This window comes from Urtica dioica, chromosome 4, assembly GCF_054948205.1.
Source record: "Urtica dioica subsp. dioica isolate 48M chromosome 4, U.dioica_male_clone48M_v1_H2, whole genome shotgun sequence".
Lineage (NCBI taxonomy): Eukaryota > Viridiplantae > Streptophyta > Magnoliopsida > Rosales > Urticaceae > Urtica > Urtica dioica.
This window is the reverse complement of record NC_142759.1, coordinates 6881163-6902867: the sequence shown is the minus strand read 5'-3', so window position 1 is coordinate 6902867 and position 21705 is coordinate 6881163. Positions and strand designations below refer to the sequence as shown.

Sequence of the window (21705 nt, the reverse complement as noted above, 5' to 3'; positions counted from 1 at the left end):
TCCAATGTCGCGCGGGTGAGGAGAGAAGAAGAAGAAGATAACGTGAAGAATGAAGAAGAAGGGCAAATATGTATTTGCTCACTTAAGCAACTACTAAAAGTGTCCAAAACAAAAAACTCTATATTTTGGTCCAAATAATTAAAAAGACTATTACATCTGGCCATTTCCCTAAAAAAAAGATTAACTACTTAAATTTCTTATCTCATGTTAGCAATCATTCTTGAAGTATCTAACAGCTAAATATTCAGAAAAAAATACATTTAAGATTGAAATTAACTATGAAAATATGTTAGATATCATTATTGAAGTATCATCCACTCCTCTATGAAAATGTATTTTCGAGGAAAAAATAGAAAGAAAAGAAAATGTACTCCAGTTTTCTTTTATGAATTTCTCAAAAAAGAAAAAAAAATCTTTTATGAAATCAGGAAACTTCAAAAAAGAAAATGTATTTTCCATTGTTTTTTCTATGGAAAATCAAAGGCCAAAACATACATTAAATGTAGACCAGGAACGATTATGGGGAGTTTATGCAGTCGTGGGCTCTACCACCCAAACTCATTGACTTTTTTTTTTTTTTTTTTTAAAGAAAAATAGTGTCAGTTTTCATGCATATAATATTATAAATAGTTTGGTTCGAAGAAAAAAGTAAAAAAAAAATATAAATTTAGGAGACATATGATATATAGATTTGTTTTGTAATTTTAATTATAGATTTGTAGTTGCATAAGCAAATAAATTCCAGCAATATAATTTTGATTTAACATAAAAGATATTTGAAATTTTGAACACTTATCATTTGGGAACCCTACAATGTAGGGCCTACATTCTGACACAAGTTCTTAACCAAAAAATGTTAAATAAAAACAATCAATAACCGATCGACTTTAATTGAGTGAGTTATTAAGTACCTTGAATCAACATCTTAAGTTCTGATGTAATATTAACCTCAGCTCAATTTTTTTTTTCAATTATACAGCGTAATCCACGCCAAATGTGAGAAAATATTAGTCCTAACATTAATTAAACATCTTACTATAAATAAAAACACACCCAGCTTCCATGGCAAGTGTCCTGGTAGGAATAGTACATTAGCTGCAATTATGTTCTCAAACACGCACTATTAAAAAAATATAAATCAATATTATATAAGAAGACCATCTCTTAACAATTCTTCATTAAAAAAAACTCCTAACTATATAATATATCTTTTTCTCATTCCTCGCCCTCGTCCACAATAATAATAAAATCTCTCTCTCTCTCTCTCTCTCTCTAATATATATTTTTTATATAAAACATATAACATTTTTCTTTTTACTATTTCTTAAACTTCCATGTTCATGCTCTTCCTCAATTTTCCAAATAAATTTCTTCATCCAAAATACTAAATCAAAATTCACAATCTATCCATGGGTCAATGCTTTGGAACTCTTTTTGCTTCTCCTCCAAATCCAAATCATTCCTCTTCAAGAAATGGTAAGCTCCCAATCCAATCAACTCACGGTCAAACTCATGCGACTCATTCAACAGACCAATCGAGCTTCAATTTTACAGGTCCATGGAGTGAGCCAAGGTTCAGCAACACGACGAGCACGACGAACGGTCTCTCTGCGGCGGAGACAGCGACGACGACGGTGATGACGTCGACGACGACGACGACAACGAGCCAGATATCGGAGGAGTGGTCGTACGACGGAGGGCGAGTTCTGGAGAATCCGAACCTGAGGGAGTTCAGCTTCTCGGAGATGAGATCGGCGACTAAGAACTTCAGTCCTGGTAGTGTCCTCGGCGAAGGCGGTTTCGGAAAAGTCTACAAAGGATGGGTCGACGAGAGGACTCTCGCTCCGTCCAAGGCCGGTACCGGAATTATTGTCGCCATCAAGAAGCTCAATTCCGAGAGCGTCCAAGGATTTCAGGAGTGGCAGGTATATTGAAAAAAAAAAAAACTAATTAATTTCATTTTAGATTCAGCAATTATTAAACTGGCTTCAACAGAATTAAACGCATAGCTAATTGACTAACCTACCTACTTAATTAATATGTCAGCACCGAATTGCCTTTTTTGTATAATAATTAGGACTGTGCACCAAATTATTACGAGTTGGTGAACTTGAGCTATTTAGCAATGTCACTAGAATTGAGCAGTCAATTTTTGAGTTTATTGATCCTTTTTTCTTCTTCTTCTCGTTTTGGCGAAAAATTGAATGAAAATGCAGTCGGAAGTGAACTTTCTAGGGCGGCTATCGCATCCGAATCTGGTGAAGCTTTTGGGGTATTGTTGGGAGGACAAGGAGTTGCTTCTTGTGTATGAGTTCATGCAAAAGGGCAGCTTAGAAAACCATCTTTTTCGACGTAAACTAATCAACATTACCAAAATTCAATAATGTCATTTTCTTCTCGGCTGCGAAATAAACGTGTCCGTTCATTTTCATTTGGGAGCAGGGAGTCCCAACATCGAACCATTGTCGTGGGAGAGGAGGCTCCAAATAGCAATCGGCGCTGCTCGGGGGCTAGCTTTCCTTCACAGCTCCGAAAAGAAAGTCATATACAGAGACTTCAAGGCCTCGAATATACTCCTCGACGGGGTATGTATTTGATCTTCTAGCAAAATACCAACTTCACTTGGTAAATTTAAATAAAACATTGTCAGCCATCAAACGCGTAGAAAAAAAAATACTTCCATTGATTAAGTACCTACATTTCGTCTCGCGCAGAGCTACAACGCGAAAATCTCCGATTTCGGCTTGGCCAAATTGGGGCCGGCCGGCGGAGAATCCCACGTCACGACGAGGATCATGGGCACATATGGCTACGCAGCCCCCGAATACATGGCCACAGGTAAATTTAAAAAAAAAAAAAAAAAAAAAAACTCTACGAAAAAGATAAACCATTGAATGTACTCTAATCTCATCGTAATTGCACTTGACCTAGCGTAGGCCATCTGTACGTGAAGAGCGACGTGTACGGGTTTGGGGTAGTCCTTTTGGAGATGCTGACGGGGCAGAGGGCTCTGGATTCGAGGCGGCCAAGTGGGCAACAAAACCTGGTTGAGTGGGCTAAGCCGTTCCTGAGATCGAAGAGGAAGCTGAGCACGATCATGGACGGGAGAATGGACGGTCAATACACGCCCAAGGCCTCGATGCAAGCGGCGCAGCTCTCCCTCAAGTGCTTGGAGGTCGAGCCCAAGAACCGACCCTCCATGATCGACGTTGTCGAGGCCTTGGAAGCGATCGAGGCCATGGCCCAGAATCGAACCCAATCCAACTCGTCCTCGTCTCGCTCTCATTACAGTTCTCGTGGTGCTAGGCGATAGCATCGTCGTCCTGTAAATGGAGTGTTTTTTTTTTCAATCTCTGTAGATTACTTTGTTTTTGTCTTCTGTTTGTTTGGTATAGAAATTGTATATTGCATTCATCAAGATTATTGTTGAGGACAGATTGGAGGGACCATCATGCTGTATAGGCCTATACTTTTTTTGTTTTTTTTTTTGTTTTTTTTGAGGTCCATTGTGTATTTAGGAAGAGGATAGTTTTGTTATATCGATTCTTAGTTATTTTGTTTCGAGTTTGCTTGTAATGACAGGGTGTCATGTGCTTATTATATATCTCGTGCGTGGTGAAGCTCAAATAGTCAATTTGGTGGTTGGTAATTATGTTTTCTACTGCCGGAAAAGAAGAAAAAAAGATAGGTGATTTGTTGATTATTAAGTCATAAAAGTTGTAACGGCAGTGACCAAATTATTCCACTATCCGATTAAAAAAAATTGATATTCCACTAAATATTATTAACTTCATTGACAAGTGTGTTCTTCAGCAGAGAGATGCTTGCTTGACCAAGGAGCGTAGACCAGGATAGTGAAATATATACATGTCAACCAAAAGAAAAGTATATCAATCATAAAACACAAAAATAAATAAACTAACAAACAAAAGAAAAGAAAAAGTGTATGGGGAACCAACGACTTCCGCGACCAACTTATTACACTGATTTATATCCTTTCAAAGAACAAAAAAAAAAAAAGGAAAAATGGTATGAACTAGCCAATCTCAAACTATTGCTTTTGCAAAATAGCCATAATTTCATTTGTTTGGTAAAATAGCCATCTCTCAAATAGCCATCTTTCTGGACCACACTGCGTTGCTCGCCAGAGCCCCCACGCCACCACTCTCATCGAAAAGCGGACTCTCGTCGAGTTCCAGTCTCACCAGGCCTACGGCGGAGGACTCGGAATCCCTAACCAGGCGAACTACCTCCGCTCCGTGAAGCCCAGGCTGTACCAGCACTCCTCTCCGCGATCTCGCCGCCCTCGCCGTCTCCGTCATCGCCGCCTCCGGTGACGCCGTCTCCGTCGAGTCTTCTCCCGCAGCGATCCGGTTTTGCCGCCGCCGTCGGAGCGACCGGGAACATCGCGAGCGTCGAGGACGCAAGAATCGCGTCGCCGAAGAAGGAGATGTTTCGGTTCTGCTTCAGATCTGTTGGATTTCCAGATTGTCATTAAATTTAATCCTGCCTCGATTAATTTTAATCCAGCTATCATAAACCTTACATTCTGTCTTTATAGTTCGTTGGGATTAAATTTAATCCAACCTAGATTAAGTTGGCTAGTTTGCTTATAATTGACAAACTATGACTATTTTGCAAAAGCTTAAGTTCTATTTGGCTATATAGCCGCTTCACCCAAAAAAAAACTTTCAACTTTTCGTTAAGCAAATAATTACATACATTTCTAAGGTCAGTTATTATAATTGTTCCATTAAATTATCCTAAAGCTAGCGCCAAAGCCACAAGGCCACAAATAAGGCTAAAACGGGAAATTCATTGAAACAATAAACATCATTTTTTAAAGTATATAAAGGCAAAAATTTCGTGTGCGAATTCGTCGTCTCGCACCAGCATAACAAAATCAAAGAATGTGTACACGGGTGACACAGGTCTAGGATCTCTTGTGTTGGATCTTTTGTTCCAAAGTTTGGTTTGACAAAAGAACTCTGCTAAAATTGTTCGAGCGAAACTGCAAGAAAATGTTTAAGACTCGGATTATTTGTGTTGTATTGTCCTCCCGCACAAATTTAACTAGAAACTTCAAAATTTTCAGTTATGAGTTATCAAACTTAATATTCATATTAATTTAACTGATTGATATAATGGATTGTTTTCACCCGAACGTATCAGTCACTCTGAATAAGTTGTTTATAGCCGAACATGCTTATCAATTCTCTTGTGTCCTTTACTCGCTTTTGTTTGATTGTTTACTTGTTTATACTTTGATTAAAACTGCTTAAAAATAATAAGTTTTTCCACCTACTAATTGAATAATCATACTAATCAAGTTAAATAATTTCATATTGTTGCTTTATTCAAAATTACTATTTTTTCTAGTTTGTACTATCTTCTAGCACATGAAATTTAGCTTCTTTTATTTATTATTATTATTATTTTATTTTATCTTGCCTTTTTTTAATTAAAAAAATATGATCAAAATTGCTTGATTGCTTTTTTTATTCTAGCATTCGACCTTATACGTCGATGGACCATAGTTTTCTCAATTAGTTTGGCTTCTAAGCAGAGCCGGCTCAAAGAATTCATGGACCTTAAGCGAGAGTCGAAAAAAGGTCCTTTTTAATTATATATATATATATATATATATATATATATATTTAAATAACACATCACAAAATTAGTATTAAAAAATACTAAATATCAACTTACAATACAACTCAAATTAATAATAAAAAATCATATTATAAAATTAAAAAAATTACACAAAATCTATTTTTCTTGCTTGAGATGGAACTTTAAAATGTAAATCCTTATAATCAACCTATATTGTAAGTTACTTGAAATTTTGAATTTAAACTTTGCATAATAATGAGAATTTCATTATCTGATGTGATATGCACATTGAAGCTATCCTATTGAACAAAATGGGATATCTTTGGCGGAGTTAGCATGCTGGCACATCAGATTGCAACTAAACATTTGAGAACGATTCAACACCATAGAACAGCACCAAGTATTTAACATTTTCATTAAGATAAAAATAGATTGGTGGAAACTTGATCTCTCTTAAAAACCTTGAAATACAATAATTCCCATAAAAATGAGCAAGAAAAAAAACGCTGTTGTAAACCGTTGGTTTTTAATGCAGACCTGAAAAAAAAAAAAAAAAAAAGGTTAAAGAATGGGCTTAATTGCCCAAAAAAGCACAGCTAAAACGTTGCTGGGTTTAATACTTGGGCTGGGTTTAATATGGTGATTTGTTTCAGTTAGTTGCTAAAGTTTTGCTTAAAAATAAAAAAAAGAAGGGGCTTTTCTCGGGAGGGGACCTTGGGCCGGGCCTGCTTCAGAGATATTTAATTCAACGAGAGAGATATTTTATTTTATATTATGGATATCGGATGGAAACCGAACTTTACGTGTAATTTGTCAATTTCTTTTTACCAAATTTCTCATAGCATATATGGTTACACTTGAAGATCCACGCACAAATTCGAGGACTGAATTTTACACATTATATTAATTCATATTTATTTTTATATATATTGTCTTAAAATTGGAAAACGATGCATATATATCGTCATGCAAGACCAAAATACTAAAACTAATCACAGACATAGCTTTTAGGTCATACTGATCAATTAGTTGTTCGTAAAACACTCCCTCAAAATGATAATTGTTTCAATAAATGGTCATCATCTTAAGCGGAACTTCAAAGATTTGAGCAAATAACGGTTCGGACTGTGTTTATGTTCTAATACCATATCAAGTGTCATGAGATTTGGGCACATAATTAATTTTTGAAATTTCTTATAAGCTCTCTTTCTCTCCACATAAATTGTATTCTATACGTATTTTGTGAACCTAATAAAAGTTTTTTATAGTTTCACATTTTAATATAAGAGGGAATAATTGCCGTATAACTTGTGTAATCATCTATAAGGTGGAGTAAATATCTATGACTTTCGTATGAGATGACAGATGAAAGTCTATACATGAGATGATAATTAAAATCGGGTCTCAATTTACATGCACATGATATTATTTGATATTCATTCTCATTCGCAACAAATTTATTTATGTTTACTATTATTTATATTTGTCATCACATTTTGAGCATCAAATTTTCATTTGTCATACTTTCGATTTGGACAAATTTATAATGAATCTTATATCTCTCGCTATAAAAAAATACGAATCAACTCTAATATTTAATGTTCTATAAATAAATGAACTCTACTAAAGTAATTACCACAAATCAACCAATCAATAAAAATAACCATACTTTATATCACAGCTGTCTCATTAATTAAGTTTCAAAACGTCGTACGTATCAGATTTCGAATATTGGCACATGCTTATGTATGCCACACAACTCATAACCCAATTTAGTATATTTGTTTATTGTTGTCCTTCGTGGCTTACAATTATGGCAATAGATTTTTCTTTCTGCAAAATACAAACAAACTAAAAATATCAAGTTTTTTTTTTTTGTTGAAGAATAAAAATATCAAGCTTTTCTTTTCCTTCTTCGCGCACGCGCTGTCGGCAGACGGGACCCCCAATTCCAGAATTCAACGCCACGACAAATTTGCAGACTCATTCATTCAATTTTATAATTTAGAGACTCAGTTTCATAAGTTAGAGTAGCTTCAGTTTCAACTAACAATTTTAAAATAAAATGGCCTAAAAACTCACTAAAATCCTCTATACCTTTCTCGCGATCACAATTCAGTCTTCACCGCAATACAAGTACAACGTCTCTCTAAGGTTTGTCTAATTTCAATCTTGTACGTTTACTTCAATTCCTTTGGTTTGTTATTTTGTTTCCGTGAGTGGTTATAGTATAAACTTCTTATGATCACCATTATGTTTGTCAGTCATACTTTCGCGTCATGTCTGGACTCTGGAGATAATACCACGCTTGAAACTAAGTGTATATGAAAAGTTCTTAACTAAAGACATAATAAACTGACCAGATAATGCCCGTAAAGAGTACGATTCTCCACACCCACCACCAGCAACAAAAAAAATAAAGATTTTACTGAAATCTCCGGACGAAAAGATTCATAGACGTCTGTTTTTTTGGTCTCGCAGATCCCAACTTTACTGAAAAACACTTCTATGGTTTGTGAGTTTGATGTAGCCACCTAATTTGTTAAAAATAGTAAATAAGGTCTTTTTTTATTTTTTATTTTTTATTTTTTAAAGCATATAAATAAGGACTTTGATTTACAAATTTGTTGAAGAAAAACATACAAAATAGTCATTTCCCAATGGTTTAAGTTTTTTTTTTAAGAAAATAGTAAAGTTGTAAGTTTTGTAGTAAAGTAGTAAATTTAAGAATTATGTAAGTAATTAGGTCACCTTAAACTCAAAGTTTGAGATTTAGACCACGTTTGAATTTTTTTAGAAAAATAGCCAATTATATTAAGTGACATTAAATGTAATAGGTTAAAATTTCATATTTATCCATATTTCTAGAACGTCTTAAATTTAAATTTAACTATGTAGATAATATATTGACTCATGCATGATGTATATAATAATAATATAAATTTAATTGGAGCCAATACTTTTAAGTTTTTTTTTTTTTTTTTTTAATTTTTTTTTTAGCCATATTTGTTTCATACGGCTAAAAAAAGAGGTGTGAAGTGACTAAATAATTTAAGCATATTTGATTCTTCGAAATTTATGAAAATACCCAAATTACCTGGGGCAAAGTAGACATATACCTGGTTTATAAAATTAATAAAAGCTAAGATTTGGTTTAGAAATAACTATTAAATGGTAGATACAAATTCCTAAGTTGTTAAAAGTTAACTATGAATTATAAACATTGTGATTAGTAACATTCAGATGTTATATATAAACAAAACATGCAGCTTTTGTTTTTATTTTTTAAATGTAACGGGTAAATTTACAATTGGACTAAATATTTCAATTAACTTTTAAAAAATATATATATATATAGAAAAGCAAAACACACATACAGATTAAGTGTTTCCTTAGCAGAATTAATCTGTTGCATGATTCAACAGAAGTTAATGAAAAGTGTATCACATTCCTTGCCTCACAAGAGGTGTCTGAAAAGTTGCTTAACATTAACATCAGTTGTTTCTATCACATCACATTGCTCTCTTATAAAAAAAAAATGTGTTATTTCTTGTCTTTAAGATTCATACGCAAATGAGCTCATACTTGATTGCGTCAATGGTTTATATTTTTTTTGTTCTTCTTATTTTTTGCGTTGTTGGGTGTAGATCTCTTACAATGGACAAAATGGGTGGAAGCGCAAGGCAATGGCTTGAAAAGTTGGTCCTTTGGGCAGTGAAATGCTTGTTCATGGTCTTATCAGTCGGTCCGATCCCCACTCACATCGCGTTTATAATGGACGGAAATCGAAGGTACGCCAAGAAGCTCAACTCGGCCGTGGGATTCGGCCACAAGGCCGGGTATTGGACTCTCATGACCATGGTCGCGCTATGTTCCGAGCTCGGAGTGAAATACGTGACCGCGTACGCGTTTAGCATCGACAATTTCAAGAGGCAGCCCGAAGAGGTGTCTTTCTTGATGGACTTGATACACGAAAAGATCGAGGACATGCTTGATCCCCAAAGCATTGCGCACCGACTCAACGTGAGAGTGAACTTCGTCGGCGACTTGAGCCTTTTCGACGAGCGTATTAGAACGGTGGCCGAGAAGGTGACGAGAGCCACGTCGCGAAATAGCAAAACCGTCCTCAATATATGCTTGGCTTACACTTCGTGCGACGAGATCACTCGCGCGGTGAAAGAAGCGTGCAAAGAGAAGGAAGAAGAGGGGAAAATTAGAGGGAGAAAGTTTTGTGGTGTAAAGCTTGTTGATTTGGAGAGGCATTTGGATATGGCGGTAGCGCCGGATCCGGACATTGTGGTTCGAAGCTCGGGTGAGATGCGACTCAGCAATTTCCTCCTTTGGCAGACGGCTTATAGTTCCTTGTACTCTCCTTCTGCCTTTTGGCCGGAGTTAGGCTTATGGCATTTGGTTTGGGCAGTTCTTAACTTTCAAAGAAGCTATAGCTACTTGGAGAAGAAAAAAAAGAAGACATGATTGGAATTCCTCCTATGTTGTTTAATCCATATGAGTTTATGTGTTACATACCATATTCATCAGATCGGTCACCAAATACAGTACTTTTGTGTTGCCATCGGATTCAAAGATATTTATCGTATTCGAATTTGTCGATTGCGTCGCCTATTCAAAATTTTCAAATAGCGACAAATAGACTCGATGTTTACGGTTTGTAACACTTAAGTACCAAAATTTAAAAAATTGTAAGAGAAATACCCAAGGCCAATATTTTGTCCCTCCGTTACAACCTTCGGTGTTAAATTGAATGACATGACACGTGTCATCATCTGGTAACTTTGAAAATTGTAAATTAATAATTAATTTTAATTATATTTAATTTTTACTTTAAAAAAAAAAAACTTTACCTCTCATTTCTTCTACACCGTGAAATCCACCAATCCTCCATTTAACAGTCTCATCAACAGGATTTTTCCACTGGTAACCGCCATCTTTCACGCTAACTTTCTCTAGCTTCACGCTGGGCTTTCTGATATCCACTAGAATCTCGAACAATGTAGAAAAAAGTCAATAGAAACATAATAAAAACAGAGCGCGCGGAGGTTCGGAGCTTGGCGAAGTGAGTAGTTGCAGGTGGTGGTTCTGCCTTGTCTCCGGCGACGATCAGAAGACCACTCCCGGTAAGCCACAGTGCCTCGTAGCTCCGCCGTTCAACAACCATCTGCCTCCTAGAACCACAACCAATGATCGACAAGCATGAATTTTGATTCGACCGGCGAAATTCTTAGACATGGGTTTGATAATTTTTTTTGTTTCAGACGTGGGTTTATATTTATATACGAGAGAGAGAGATAATTCTTTTAGTTTTTTATTTTTATTTTTATATATTTTTTAATTCAACGTCACCAGATGATAATACGTGTCATACCATCCAATTTAGTATCGTGGGTTGTAACAGAGAGACAAAATATTGACCTTGCATATTTTTCTTCACCACTTTTTAAGTTTGAGTAGTGTTACAAACCGTAAATATCGGATTTTTTTGCCGTAATTTTCTCTATATTAAACATGCCAAATAGTAATAATTTTTATTAAGGGATCATGTATTAATTTCAACTTTAAACTTTATGTCTACAAAATATGGGATCTTTCATTTATATATAAAAAAAATGTAGATCTTTTATACTTTATGTCTAAAAAATATGGGATCTTTTATTAAGTGTGATCATTTTCTCTATACTCAAGTGTGTTTATTTTTCATTTATATATAAAAAAAATGTAGATCTTTTACAATATTCTGAAACTTTTTCGTCAGCATTTCTATTAGCCACTAGTGTGTTTATTTTTCATTTATATAAAAAAATGTAGATCTTTTACAATATTCTGAAACTTTTTCGTCAGCATTTCTATTAGCCACTAGTGTGTTTATTTTTCATTTATATAAAAAAATGTAGATCTTTTACAACATTCTGAAACTTTTTCGTCAACATTTCTATTAGCCACTAGTGTGTTTATTTTTCATTCATATAAAAAAATGTAGATCTTTTGCAATATTCTGAAACTTTTTCGTCAGCATTTCTATTAGCCATTTGCTTTTTTGTTGATATGTGATACTTTTGTCGGCATATTTTTTTTTCTTACTATTTTCAGCAATTTGTCTATCGATGGTTTCCATCGACGACATCTCTATAGTGTGAGATTATGCAATACGATCGGCAAGCTTGGAATGGACGTTAGGGATTAGGCGTCAATCTAGATGTGGAGCTCATGAATCGAAATCTTTTCCCAAGAAGGAAAATGAAAGGGTTCAAAGTTTAAACCTCCCTAGAGTAGACTTTCCCGTTATTTAACTTTTTTGGGATCTCATCCGTTATTATATTCAGGTGAAGATAATCGTTATTCGTGATCATTTTATATTCAGTTTTTTTTTTTTTTTTTTTAATTTTTATATTATATATATATATAAATTTTACACGCTATACCATTCTCTTGAATGGAGAGATCATCATCGTTTTTGCCTTGCTCCGTCCGCCGTACTTTCTCCTTGGCACCGCCATAAATATTTTAGGTCTCAATCTCTTACTCTCACTCACTGTCTCTATATAGTGACTCTTCATCGGGTTAAATCTCTATCTCTCAATACCCAGAAGACATAAAAATTGTCGTAGCAAACCAGTTCTTGTTTGTATGTGTTCTCTGCGTTCACTCAAACAAACCACTACGATTGTCCTCCCCCCGACGAGCACCGAGAGAAAGGTCAGTAAAATTGATTGGGTCGTTGACTTATTCCGAAAAATGAGATTGATCTAGGGTTTAGATCTAGTTTCGAAATTGATCTAGGGGTTTAGTGGCTGGTTCTGATATTGAAACTCATTTGATTCTTTTGAAATTGTCGTTGTATCTGATTTTTTTTTTCATCTCTTTCTTATACTCCCGATAAGAAGTGAATCGATCAACGATTCTACATATGAAGATCTGATTTCTAGAGCGTGAAATAGTTTCCTTGGTGAAAGGTAATATGATTAAGAAGCACATCACATGCAGAGACAATTATGGTGTTTCAAACTATAAAGAAGAAAAACACTTCTTTTGCTTAACTTTTTCCCGCCAGGTGTTTGATAAATTGCCTGAACTAGATGTGCTCATCAATTTTCCTACTTTTGGTATGTCGTTAGGTTAATAAAACTGTTTGGTGTATGTGTGTGTAGATCTTCTCACGATGGAGAAAATTGGCGGAAAAGCAAGCCAACTCTTCGCAAAGCTGCTGAATTTCCTACGGAAACTCCTGTTCATGATCATATCAGTGGGTCCGATCCCCGATCACGTCGCGTTCATAATGGACGGAAACAGAAGGTACGCGAAGAAGCTCAACGCGGCGTTGGAATCGGGGCACAAAGCCGGGTACTCGTCCCTGATGGGCCTCCTCGCGAACTGCTACGAGCTCGGAGTGAGGCACGTGACCGTGTACGCGTTCAGCATAGACAACTTCAAGAGGCGGCCCGAGGAGGTCTCTTATCTGATGGACCTGATGCTCGAGAAGATCGAGGCTCTGCTCGATCAAAAAAGCATCGCGGAAAAGTACGGCGTAAGGGTGTACTTCGTGGGAAACTTGAAGCTCTTGGAGGAGCGGGTCAGAGTGGCCGCTGAGAGGGCTATGAGAGCCACGGCCCACAATTCCGGGGCCGTGCTCTCGGTCTGCGTGGCGTACACTTCTTGCGACGAGATCGTGAACGCCGTCAGAGAGTCGTGCAGAGAGAAGAGGGACATGGACAGAGACGAGAAGCTCGTTCTTACGGGTGTGAAGCTCGGGGATTTGGAGAGGCATATGTATATGGCGGCCTCGCCGGATCCGGATTTTGTGATCCGAAGCTCGGGGGAGATGAGGCTCAGCAACTTTCTGCTGTGGCAGACTGGGTATTGTCCGTTGTACTCTCCCGAGGCTCTGTGGCCGGAGTTGGGTTTGAGGCATTTGGTTTGGGCGGTTCTCAAATACCAGAGAAGCTACAGTTATTTGGAGAAGAAGAAGAGGAATAAGAAGAAGGAGATGTGAGGAAATGAAGACCATCTTTGTTGGTTATATATCATACATGTCAAATTATACAACGATATAGAGAATAATAGTTCCAATCCCTTTGAAGGATGGAAGGCCTAATGTTACAGGACTGATTGGAAAGTGTAGTTTTGGTCGAACTTTATCAAACTGTACACGTATCTGATATTTTCTGGTGGGATGTGCTATGAATGTAAGCGTTTAAATTTTTGCTGTGTTTCTCTGGCTGGCCTATGTGCTTCTGATGTGGCAGTTTTTTTTTTCTTTCACAAATTTGGCATATCCAATCTTCTAGAAACTCTCCCTAGTTATGGACATGAAGACATTGGTTCACCCAATCTATTTCACACTATTTTTGTTGTGATGGTAACTGAGTCGATATATATATATCACCTACCAGCCTTTAATTAAATACATACAACCCTATTTACAAACATAACAGATCTTGGCAGAGTTTCTAAACGTGGCAAGAAAAACAATGGGCAGTTCTTTACAAGGTTTGAAATGCTGGTGGCCGATTTTGTACCGATGATAAAAAAACGGAAATTGTGATGGCCGATGGAAATTCCGACGGAAATAATGTGAAATTTTGAAAAAATTATGTCGACGGAAATTGCGACAAAACCTGAAAATTGCGACGGAAATAATGTTGCACAATTTCAAATATAAAAAAATATGTTCCATACACATATAAGAAGTTCTAAACATGCATAATAAGTTTAAATTACAAACACACATAATACACGACCATAATAAGTTCAAACTTCAAAATCAAATACACATGATGAACACACATAATAAGTTGAAAAATATCAAAGTCAAAACACAATATAAGAAACACACATAATAAGTTTTAAGCACATCATAATTTCATGTACGGTATGAGATATGAAATTGACTAACAAGGTATCATTTTTTAGATTTTCAAATATTTGTTTACGAATATATACATATATATATACATATATATATATATATATATATATAACTACAATTTCCTAACAATTAACTTCTAATTAACATGAATCTAAAATTTGTAACATCTCCAAAAATATAAAAACAATAATATGTTCACCATGAAGCAAGTACAAACAATATCCAATGAAAAAATAAAAAAAATCTTAAAAATTATAATTTATATGCTGAAAACCACAAATATACATAATTTTCACGCAATTTCCCCACAATTTCTCGAAATATTATATGTTGAATTTGCACTAATTTGGTCGGCTTTTGGACGACGCTGCCAAAATTGCGGCGTGAAATGCGACGAAAATGACATAATTTTTTGTGTTTTATACCATGAGCTAAACGACATTATTGGATGCAACGATATGAATATTTCCACTCAATTTCGACGCAATACCTCCCGACACAAAATGGCGAAACACACATATAGTCGTAAATGTGCCGGACTTCTCAAAATTTCCGCAATTTCGGCGCAATTCTCACGCAATTTCCCGAAATTTTAAACCTTGGTTCTTTAACACGTAGTTATACCCATGTTCTTTTCCCTGCCCTAGTGGAACCCCCAAGGGATCAAGTCCCTCCATTTTTGGCTCTTGCAAGGCGAAAAACAGAAACAAAACCCAGTACTCAATAGTGAATGGCGTGGCGGTACAGGCAAAATGAGTGTGACGCTGGGCGCTTCCTCGTGGCGGGGCTTTGGTCACTTCCAGCTTGGACAGTCTCAGTAGCATCTTTGTGGTAAAGATCACATTGCTTCTGAAGCGGTACAACACTAGGTCTTCTGATCATGCAGTGCTGGTGCTGGTATGTCCATGGCTTTGTCACATGCTCTCCCGTGGATCTCCGTGGAATCACTGCCATCTACAATGGCCGCTCAACTCCGATCTTCTCGTTTTTAGAACGCATTCATTGTGTTTTGTTTCTGTTCAGCTTCGATTTCGTGTAATTTCAAGTCCTTTTTTTCAATTTTCATTTGGGAATCGGACTTGAGCACAAGCCTTTCGATGGAAAAAATACAAAATGTGTCCTTTTTTCTGTTCTCTTTTTTTAGGTGTCTATGGCATAGAATTGCAGATGCATAAAGTTTTATGCATATAAAACAATGTGCAAAATGGGATATAAGCAAAGATAAAAAGGACTAGTAAAAAAGCATCAAATGGGACAAGTTCAATTATCTTGTGAAATGACAGAACCGGGTGCTTGTCTTCTAACAGACCCGAGCTTTCGAGTTTGACAAGGCGATGATAAATAATTTCATCGATTTGTACAAAACGGCTGGCGATGACGATTACAGTACATGGTACAACAAAAGCAACTAGTAACCAAACTCAGCCACGTGTTAAACATGAAGAAAATAAAGAAAAAATCAAATCGGACACAAAAGAATTGATACGGTAGTGACAGAAAGAATAGTAATGCATTAAAAAAAATAAAAATAAATAAACTTTAGACAAAACTTTATGAAACCAAATTTAATTTAGTGGCGAGGCTTGTGCAGACGAGGCCTGTTGCAGAAAACTCGGCCGTTGGCCCTCACAAATATCGCCAAGGCCATGCTTAGAATTCCCCAAAACATTGCAAAGAGCAAATGCCGAAAGTCGTACCGAACTGCTTCAGACAAATTAAGAACACAATTTTATCATTATTTACCAATAATTAATAATTAAAAAAAAAAATCCAACACTCTTTGCTCTACGAACTCGAATTTTAACTCACCCTGTCTAAGTGACATGGTGGCGAAGAAGAAGCCCATCAAAACGAACAACATAGCCAATGGAAACGACTGGAATTTACCAAACATCGTGAGTTGAGATGAAAATGAAATCAAACAAAATAGTTCAGCCCAAATTGGAAATTAGGTTCAAACTCACCGCTACAGCCTCAAGGCCCGCCTTTTGAGTAGAGGGACTCATATCTCTGCCAACGGAAACAATGTAATGTCCTTGTAGCAGATCAATCGCATCCTTAAAAGGGTAAAAGAACTAGAGGTCAGCCTATTCTGAAAAAGTTCTGTTTTTTTTTTTGTCAAAATATTCAGTGTAATATTCAATATCAATCTGTTTATGAGAAACAGAACTGATTCCGATAATTAGGGATACACGATAAGTTCTGATTTATCTTCCAGTCTATAGTTAGTAGTTCAACTATGTATCTATACATGATGCCTTAAGCCTGATCAATAAAATCAAACTTCTCATATTTTCATATTTCGAGCCTTTATTTTTATATAACACATGTATAAAAATGATAACAAATGGCCATTAACATGATGTATTCCAACCTGTTTTTCTCCATCACAGAAGTTGTTTAAATAGTAACGTGATAAGGCATATCGTCCATCGTTGAAAATCCCCTGAAGCGATCGCTTCCCATTCCTTCGATTTTTAGCAAAACAAGTGAGATGAGAAAAAGAACCAAGTTGTTCAGTTGTACGAATCACATGCATGAAAATAATATACTCGGGTAAAATTACCTGACAAAATCCCCTTTCAAAGCAGGAGTACCAGAGTACTGAATGCTTACTTCATCCCCGTGATTCGCCCACACTAAAGAAAGGATGACAACAGTAAAACAAAAATTACATATAAATTTAAATTTTCATACGCCTGGAATAGAATGGCTACAAACTTAACCAATGGTAAAGAACATACTGTTTTTGAACTGCTCGTCAAAGTTTGGGTGTGAGGTAATAGTCTCCTCAGCACCAAAAACACCGAGCCTTCTGAGTTGGGATTCTAGCATCTTTCGACCTATCATGCTCTGTTAACACAGCAACGAGGTTTAGTAATGGTTAGAAATCTCACCCACACATGCCCATCAAGACGGAGAAATATTTTAATGATTTTTATACACACCTGAGTAACATTTGTACGGTCTAAGCAATCGATGCAATTGCTCCTCACAACTCCAAGCTGTTCCTTCATTTTATCAGACTTTCCGTTCACCAAGAAATACCTACACCAAGTTTGGATTTAAAAAAAACATAAGGCTCATAATGAAGACAATAACCAAGGAAGTGGGCCTATTTGACTCAAATCATAATTTTCACAAGAGACCATACCCACTTCCGTCAAGGAAATCAGAAATTTGTTCATAAAGAATCGAGAGGCGCTCGAAATGAACATGCCCGCAGATGTGATGAAAATCAAAATGCAAATATCTGCCCAAAAAAAAAAACCATCAATGACATAAACAGAACTGCATGGTTCACACACTTATATGAGATAAAGACAAAGGAAAAAAGAAGTTATAGTTTTACCTTACATCGTCGCCTTTGACATGTTGCATGGCATTTGCAAATTTTTCACATAATCGTCCCTCGCCTCCTTGCTAATAAACATGTGCAAATATTAAAATCTTGATGAGCCATGGAATTCTATTAGTTCACCACTTCTTACCAGAAGCTAAAGCTTGTGGAAAAGCCCAACACGTAATATTAAAACCCAAAAATTAAAGGCAGATAAAACCACTAATTAAATGAGGCATTCAGTTCTGACCCATGTGTTGGTTCACAAATTTGCTATTTAAATACATGCATACCAGATAAATAATTTCTCTTGGCTTTGATCAAATATATAAACGTAGGTGAAGGTCTGATAGTTCAAATTGCTATATCGCATCAGTTATGTTGCACATTTTATGGGAAAAAAAAAAGAGTGGAAAAAAACCAGTACCTTGTTGACAAGATTAACAGCCAAAACAGCTCCGTATTTCTTTCTTAAATCCAGAAAATGCCGCTCCACTACTTTAGGCTGTCAAAAATCCAGTGCAGCCACAGTAAAAAATGCAGATAATTTACAACTTCCAAATCGAAGAGCCTGCAAGAGAAGTAACCATGAACTCACAGATTCCTCCAAATTCACGAGCTCAAACTTGGGCTTATATGTTAGATCAACAACTTGCTCCCAAAGCAATGGAATTGACCCCCTAATCTGCAGAAGAAAATTTCCAAAGCAAAGGTATCAAATAACCGAGGTACGATCACATACGTTTAACTTCCAGTCTTCCACAACGGTTTTTAAATTTTACCTGCACAAATGATGCTGCATAACCATTCAACTGCATAATTTGCTCGGTTTCCACAAAATTTGCAACATACCCTTCAGAATCAGCTCCTCTTCTCCACATACGGGTTCCTATGAGAGTAACATTCCAGATAATAGAGAAAAGTTATAACTAAATTAATGTATACTGTTCAAATATCGAAAATTTCATTTCTGCAGCCAGATTTTTCTGTGCCTTTCAATGATGAAGATTCATTGATATGTAGATCGACCAAATGGAGAACGATTATGCTTGCTGTTACTACCCTTTTGTATGCTGGTCGTTATGTAACTTCTTATTCCTCTTTTTTTCATTTCATTGTACTAGAATAGACAAACATAATAAAATCGGAGACGAAAAAAAAAACTGTACTATTAGCTTTAATTACCAGTTCTCCTGGTGCATCGCCTAGCAATCAGGGTGACGTCAATAATATCTTTCCCTAATGCTGTCTGAAATTGCTGAAAGCCTAATATTCAATTAAGGAGAACCTGAAGCCCACTCATATAATTATACCAGTAAATAAAAATTAATGAAAAAATTAAATATAACTGAACAATGAAAAACCTAAAAGTGACTGCAATCACAAAGGATACTTCCTTGGACAACTGGGATTATGTATGGATCGAGCTGCAAATAAATACAAACAATTATTGATTATGCACAAAAGTTCAAGTAAATCAATGGAATTGGCAACACAACAATTTATAAAAGGTCAAACCTTGTTTTCTATGAGAGGTTCTAGCATATAGTTGTTCCAGACAAACCGAGGCTCTGACTGTTAAAATGCATTGAAATGTCAGAAACACTTTCTAGATCAATGCAAACTTTATCAACAAGGTAACGTCAATGGAAGACAAAAATAAGAAAATAATCAAATTGTATATCAATTCGCCACAAAGGCTTACCTGTCTCCAAAGAGGCAACAACTTGGATTCATCGCCCAAGTCATGCAACTTCTGCAAACTAAATCAGCAAAATACAACATCAAGAACTGCGCATTTCTCGTAAATAAAGAAAATACATTGCTTTTGCAATACTATGAAAACGAAGAAATCACCTGAGGCTTAAATTCAATTCGTGCGAGAAATACAGACCCGTGGTCTTCTCTGCAATACTAAGCAGACTAGAAAACTCGGCCTCCAACTTTTTCTGCCAACAACAGCGAAATTGCGGTATCAGTACAAAAGCCTTGGACCCACAGGAAAAAAAAAACAGTAAAAAAAATTAAAACTGAATACAGTTATAGCCCATGTTGTTCTTTTTACCTGTTGTGCGTTGGAATTCTGAAGAGAATTGTCGCAGGGATAGACTTTCAGAGACATAACCTTATTAATTGGGTGACCCAGATAATTTCCAACCGGTTTAAAGTCAGTTATGACGATAAAGTATGATCCTTGAAGAAAAAAACAGAACATGAATTAAATTCCCAAACCTGTCATTATAGCATTACAAAGGAGAATTGTCTAAGATCATTACCTGACAATAGCTTTAACATCCCAACGAGGCCAAATATGGTCGTGATTTTGGGGACTCTAATTGAGCTTTGATCTGGGAGCTTATCTGAGATATGTGTATTAATGTGTAGGTGAGTATAAATCGAGATTTGGACATGAATATGGAAGAGAAGAGAGCGACATTTAAAGTACCGATGAGAGAGAGAGAAGCGTCGTCGCGGGAGATGGAGAGGAGAGAGCAGGGATTGGCGTCGGTGGGTTCGAAGACGTACTGACCTGGGAACTCCCATAGCCTCATTCGCGTACAGAGCTTCTGGGCTGAATCGGCTCTCTCCATCATCGTCGTCGTTTCTCGAAGAAGAAGAAGAAAAGGTGTTGTGGAATCGGATCAGAGAAAGATCTGAGCAAAAGACGGTTTTTTTAGAGAGAGAGTTTGGAGCGAATGGTAGTGCGACAAGTCTGCCGGAGGAAATTGAGTTAGTGGGGTTGTAATGGAGGACCATCATTGCTCTTCCCAGCATTAAAAGTGATTATTACAAGCCGTTTGATCTTACAAATATTATTATTATATTATATTATATTTATACGTTATATTATTATGTTTGTATGAATTTACTTGTCACAATCACATCAAAGTATGGTTTACGGCTTAGCATTTTTATTTTTAATGAGCACACTAGCTCAATCAGCCCACCAATATTAGTAAAATAGCCCAAGTTTGAATAACTTAAGTGAATAGCCCAATTAATAATTGATTACCCAAATTACCCTCGCACTAAATTTACCCAACCCTAAAGCTAAACTCGTCTGATCCTTGTCCTCATCCATTTCACAGCCACCACTGCGAACACCACCGCCGACAGAACCGCGTGGATGCAGTCCACCATCGCGATCCGGAACGGCGTCAGGTCCGGCGCGACGGCGCGTGGGGGCGGGAGCTCAAATAGAAGGAGGCCGCGGAAGGTGGCGAGGCCGTAGCACAGCACACCCAGCAGCATCACCGTAAGCGCTCTCGTGGCCGCGTCGCACTCTCCGTTCTTCGTGAAGATCGGAGTCAGGATCTGGAACGCCACCAGCGTCCCCGTCGGAAGCACCTTCGCCAGGTTCGCCGTCGTCGACAGCGCCGCCGACATCGCCGACGCCAGTGGTGCCGCCGGTAACGGTTTCTCTTCAGCCAGCTCTGCCTCGTCCTTTGCTGGTGTTGCTGCTCTTGTTCTCACGCTCATCACTTGTTGAACCATCTTTCTTTTGTTTTGCTCTTTGGGTACAGATCTCGACGACGACGACGGCTCAGATTGACTCGAAAATCGGCGGGGGGAGAGGAATCGGCGGCGGAGAGGAAATCGGCGGTCATAGAGGGGATTGAGGAGAGGCACTTTGTAAATTCGTGAATCGGTTAATTTAATTAACCTACTGGAGTGAGTTAAGTTAATTAATTAACTGATTCGTGAATGATTTGAAATTCACAAAAATAATAACATAAGTAAATTGATATTCAAAGCATTCAATTAATTAACCTAATTCCGAATTCAGAGGAATTCGGCGGCGGAGAGGAAATCGACGACGATGAAAGGGATTGAGGAGAGGCACTTTGTAAATTCGTGAATCGGTTAATTT

The 21705-nt window shown here is 36.8% G+C and overlaps 3 protein-coding genes and 2 pseudogenes across 7 annotated transcripts; 3 read left to right on the top strand and 2 right to left on the bottom strand.

Annotated features, from left to right (window-relative positions):
- Positions 1-1242: 1242 nt before the first annotated feature.
- Positions 1243-3620, top strand: LOC149399848 (putative serine/threonine-protein kinase PIX13). The gene is made up of 6 exons (XM_089613737.1): positions 1243-1476; positions 1555-1925; positions 2217-2352; positions 2443-2585; positions 2715-2838; positions 2937-3620. The coding sequence occupies exons 1-6, from the start codon at positions 1410-1412 to the stop codon at positions 3311-3313; spliced, it is 1218 nt and encodes a 405-aa protein (XP_089469863.1). The 5' UTR covers positions 1243-1409; the 3' UTR covers positions 3314-3620.
- Positions 3621-7499: 3879 nt separating this feature from the next.
- LOC149399847 (dehydrodolichyl diphosphate synthase 6 pseudogene) lies at positions 7500-10332 on the top strand (annotated as a pseudogene). Its single transcript, XR_016296598.1, has 2 exons — positions 7500-7767; positions 9261-10332. The product of XR_016296598.1 is annotated as a dehydrodolichyl diphosphate synthase 6 pseudogene (transcript).
- A 1215-nt stretch (positions 10333-11547) lies between these two features.
- LOC149399846 (dehydrodolichyl diphosphate synthase 6-like) lies at positions 11548-13837 on the top strand. Of its 4 annotated transcripts, none has more exons than XM_089612802.1 (4): positions 11548-11951; positions 12175-12324; positions 12513-12581; positions 12777-13837. In XM_089612802.1, the coding sequence occupies exon 4, from the start codon at positions 12788-12790 to the stop codon at positions 13616-13618; it is 831 nt and encodes a 276-aa protein (XP_089468928.1). In that variant the 5' UTR covers positions 11548-11951; positions 12175-12324; positions 12513-12581; positions 12777-12787; the 3' UTR covers positions 13619-13837. The 4 variants fall into 4 exon arrangements, with proteins under 4 accessions (XP_089468928.1, XP_089468929.1, XP_089468930.1 ...); XM_089612803.1 differs by lacking the exon at positions 11548-11951 and adding an exon at positions 12000-12136 and having other exon boundaries at positions 12219-12324; XM_089612804.1 differs by lacking the exon at positions 11548-11951 and adding an exon at positions 12000-12136 and having other exon boundaries at positions 12219-12324; positions 12510-12581.
- Positions 13838-15734: 1897 nt separating this feature from the next.
- LOC149399845 (phosphoinositide phosphatase SAC7-like) lies at positions 15735-20587 on the bottom strand. Its single transcript, XM_089612990.1, has 20 exons — positions 20281-20587; positions 20111-20194; positions 19900-20027; positions 19692-19783; positions 19540-19597; positions 19353-19409; positions 19228-19261; positions 19020-19100; positions 18617-18723; positions 18433-18519; positions 18262-18339; positions 17847-17917; positions 17649-17747; positions 17443-17542; positions 17239-17347; positions 17061-17133; positions 16869-16962; positions 16459-16551; positions 16304-16370; positions 15735-16195 (listed from the first exon to the last, which is right to left on the bottom strand). The coding sequence occupies exons 1-20, from the start codon at positions 20426-20428 to the stop codon at positions 16065-16067; spliced, it is 1791 nt and encodes a 596-aa protein (XP_089469116.1). The 5' UTR covers positions 20429-20587; the 3' UTR covers positions 15735-16064.
- A 298-nt stretch (positions 20588-20885) lies between these two features.
- LOC149399844 (protein DMP5 pseudogene) lies at positions 20886-21329 on the bottom strand (annotated as a pseudogene).
- Between the last annotated feature and the right edge of the window lie 376 nt (positions 21330-21705).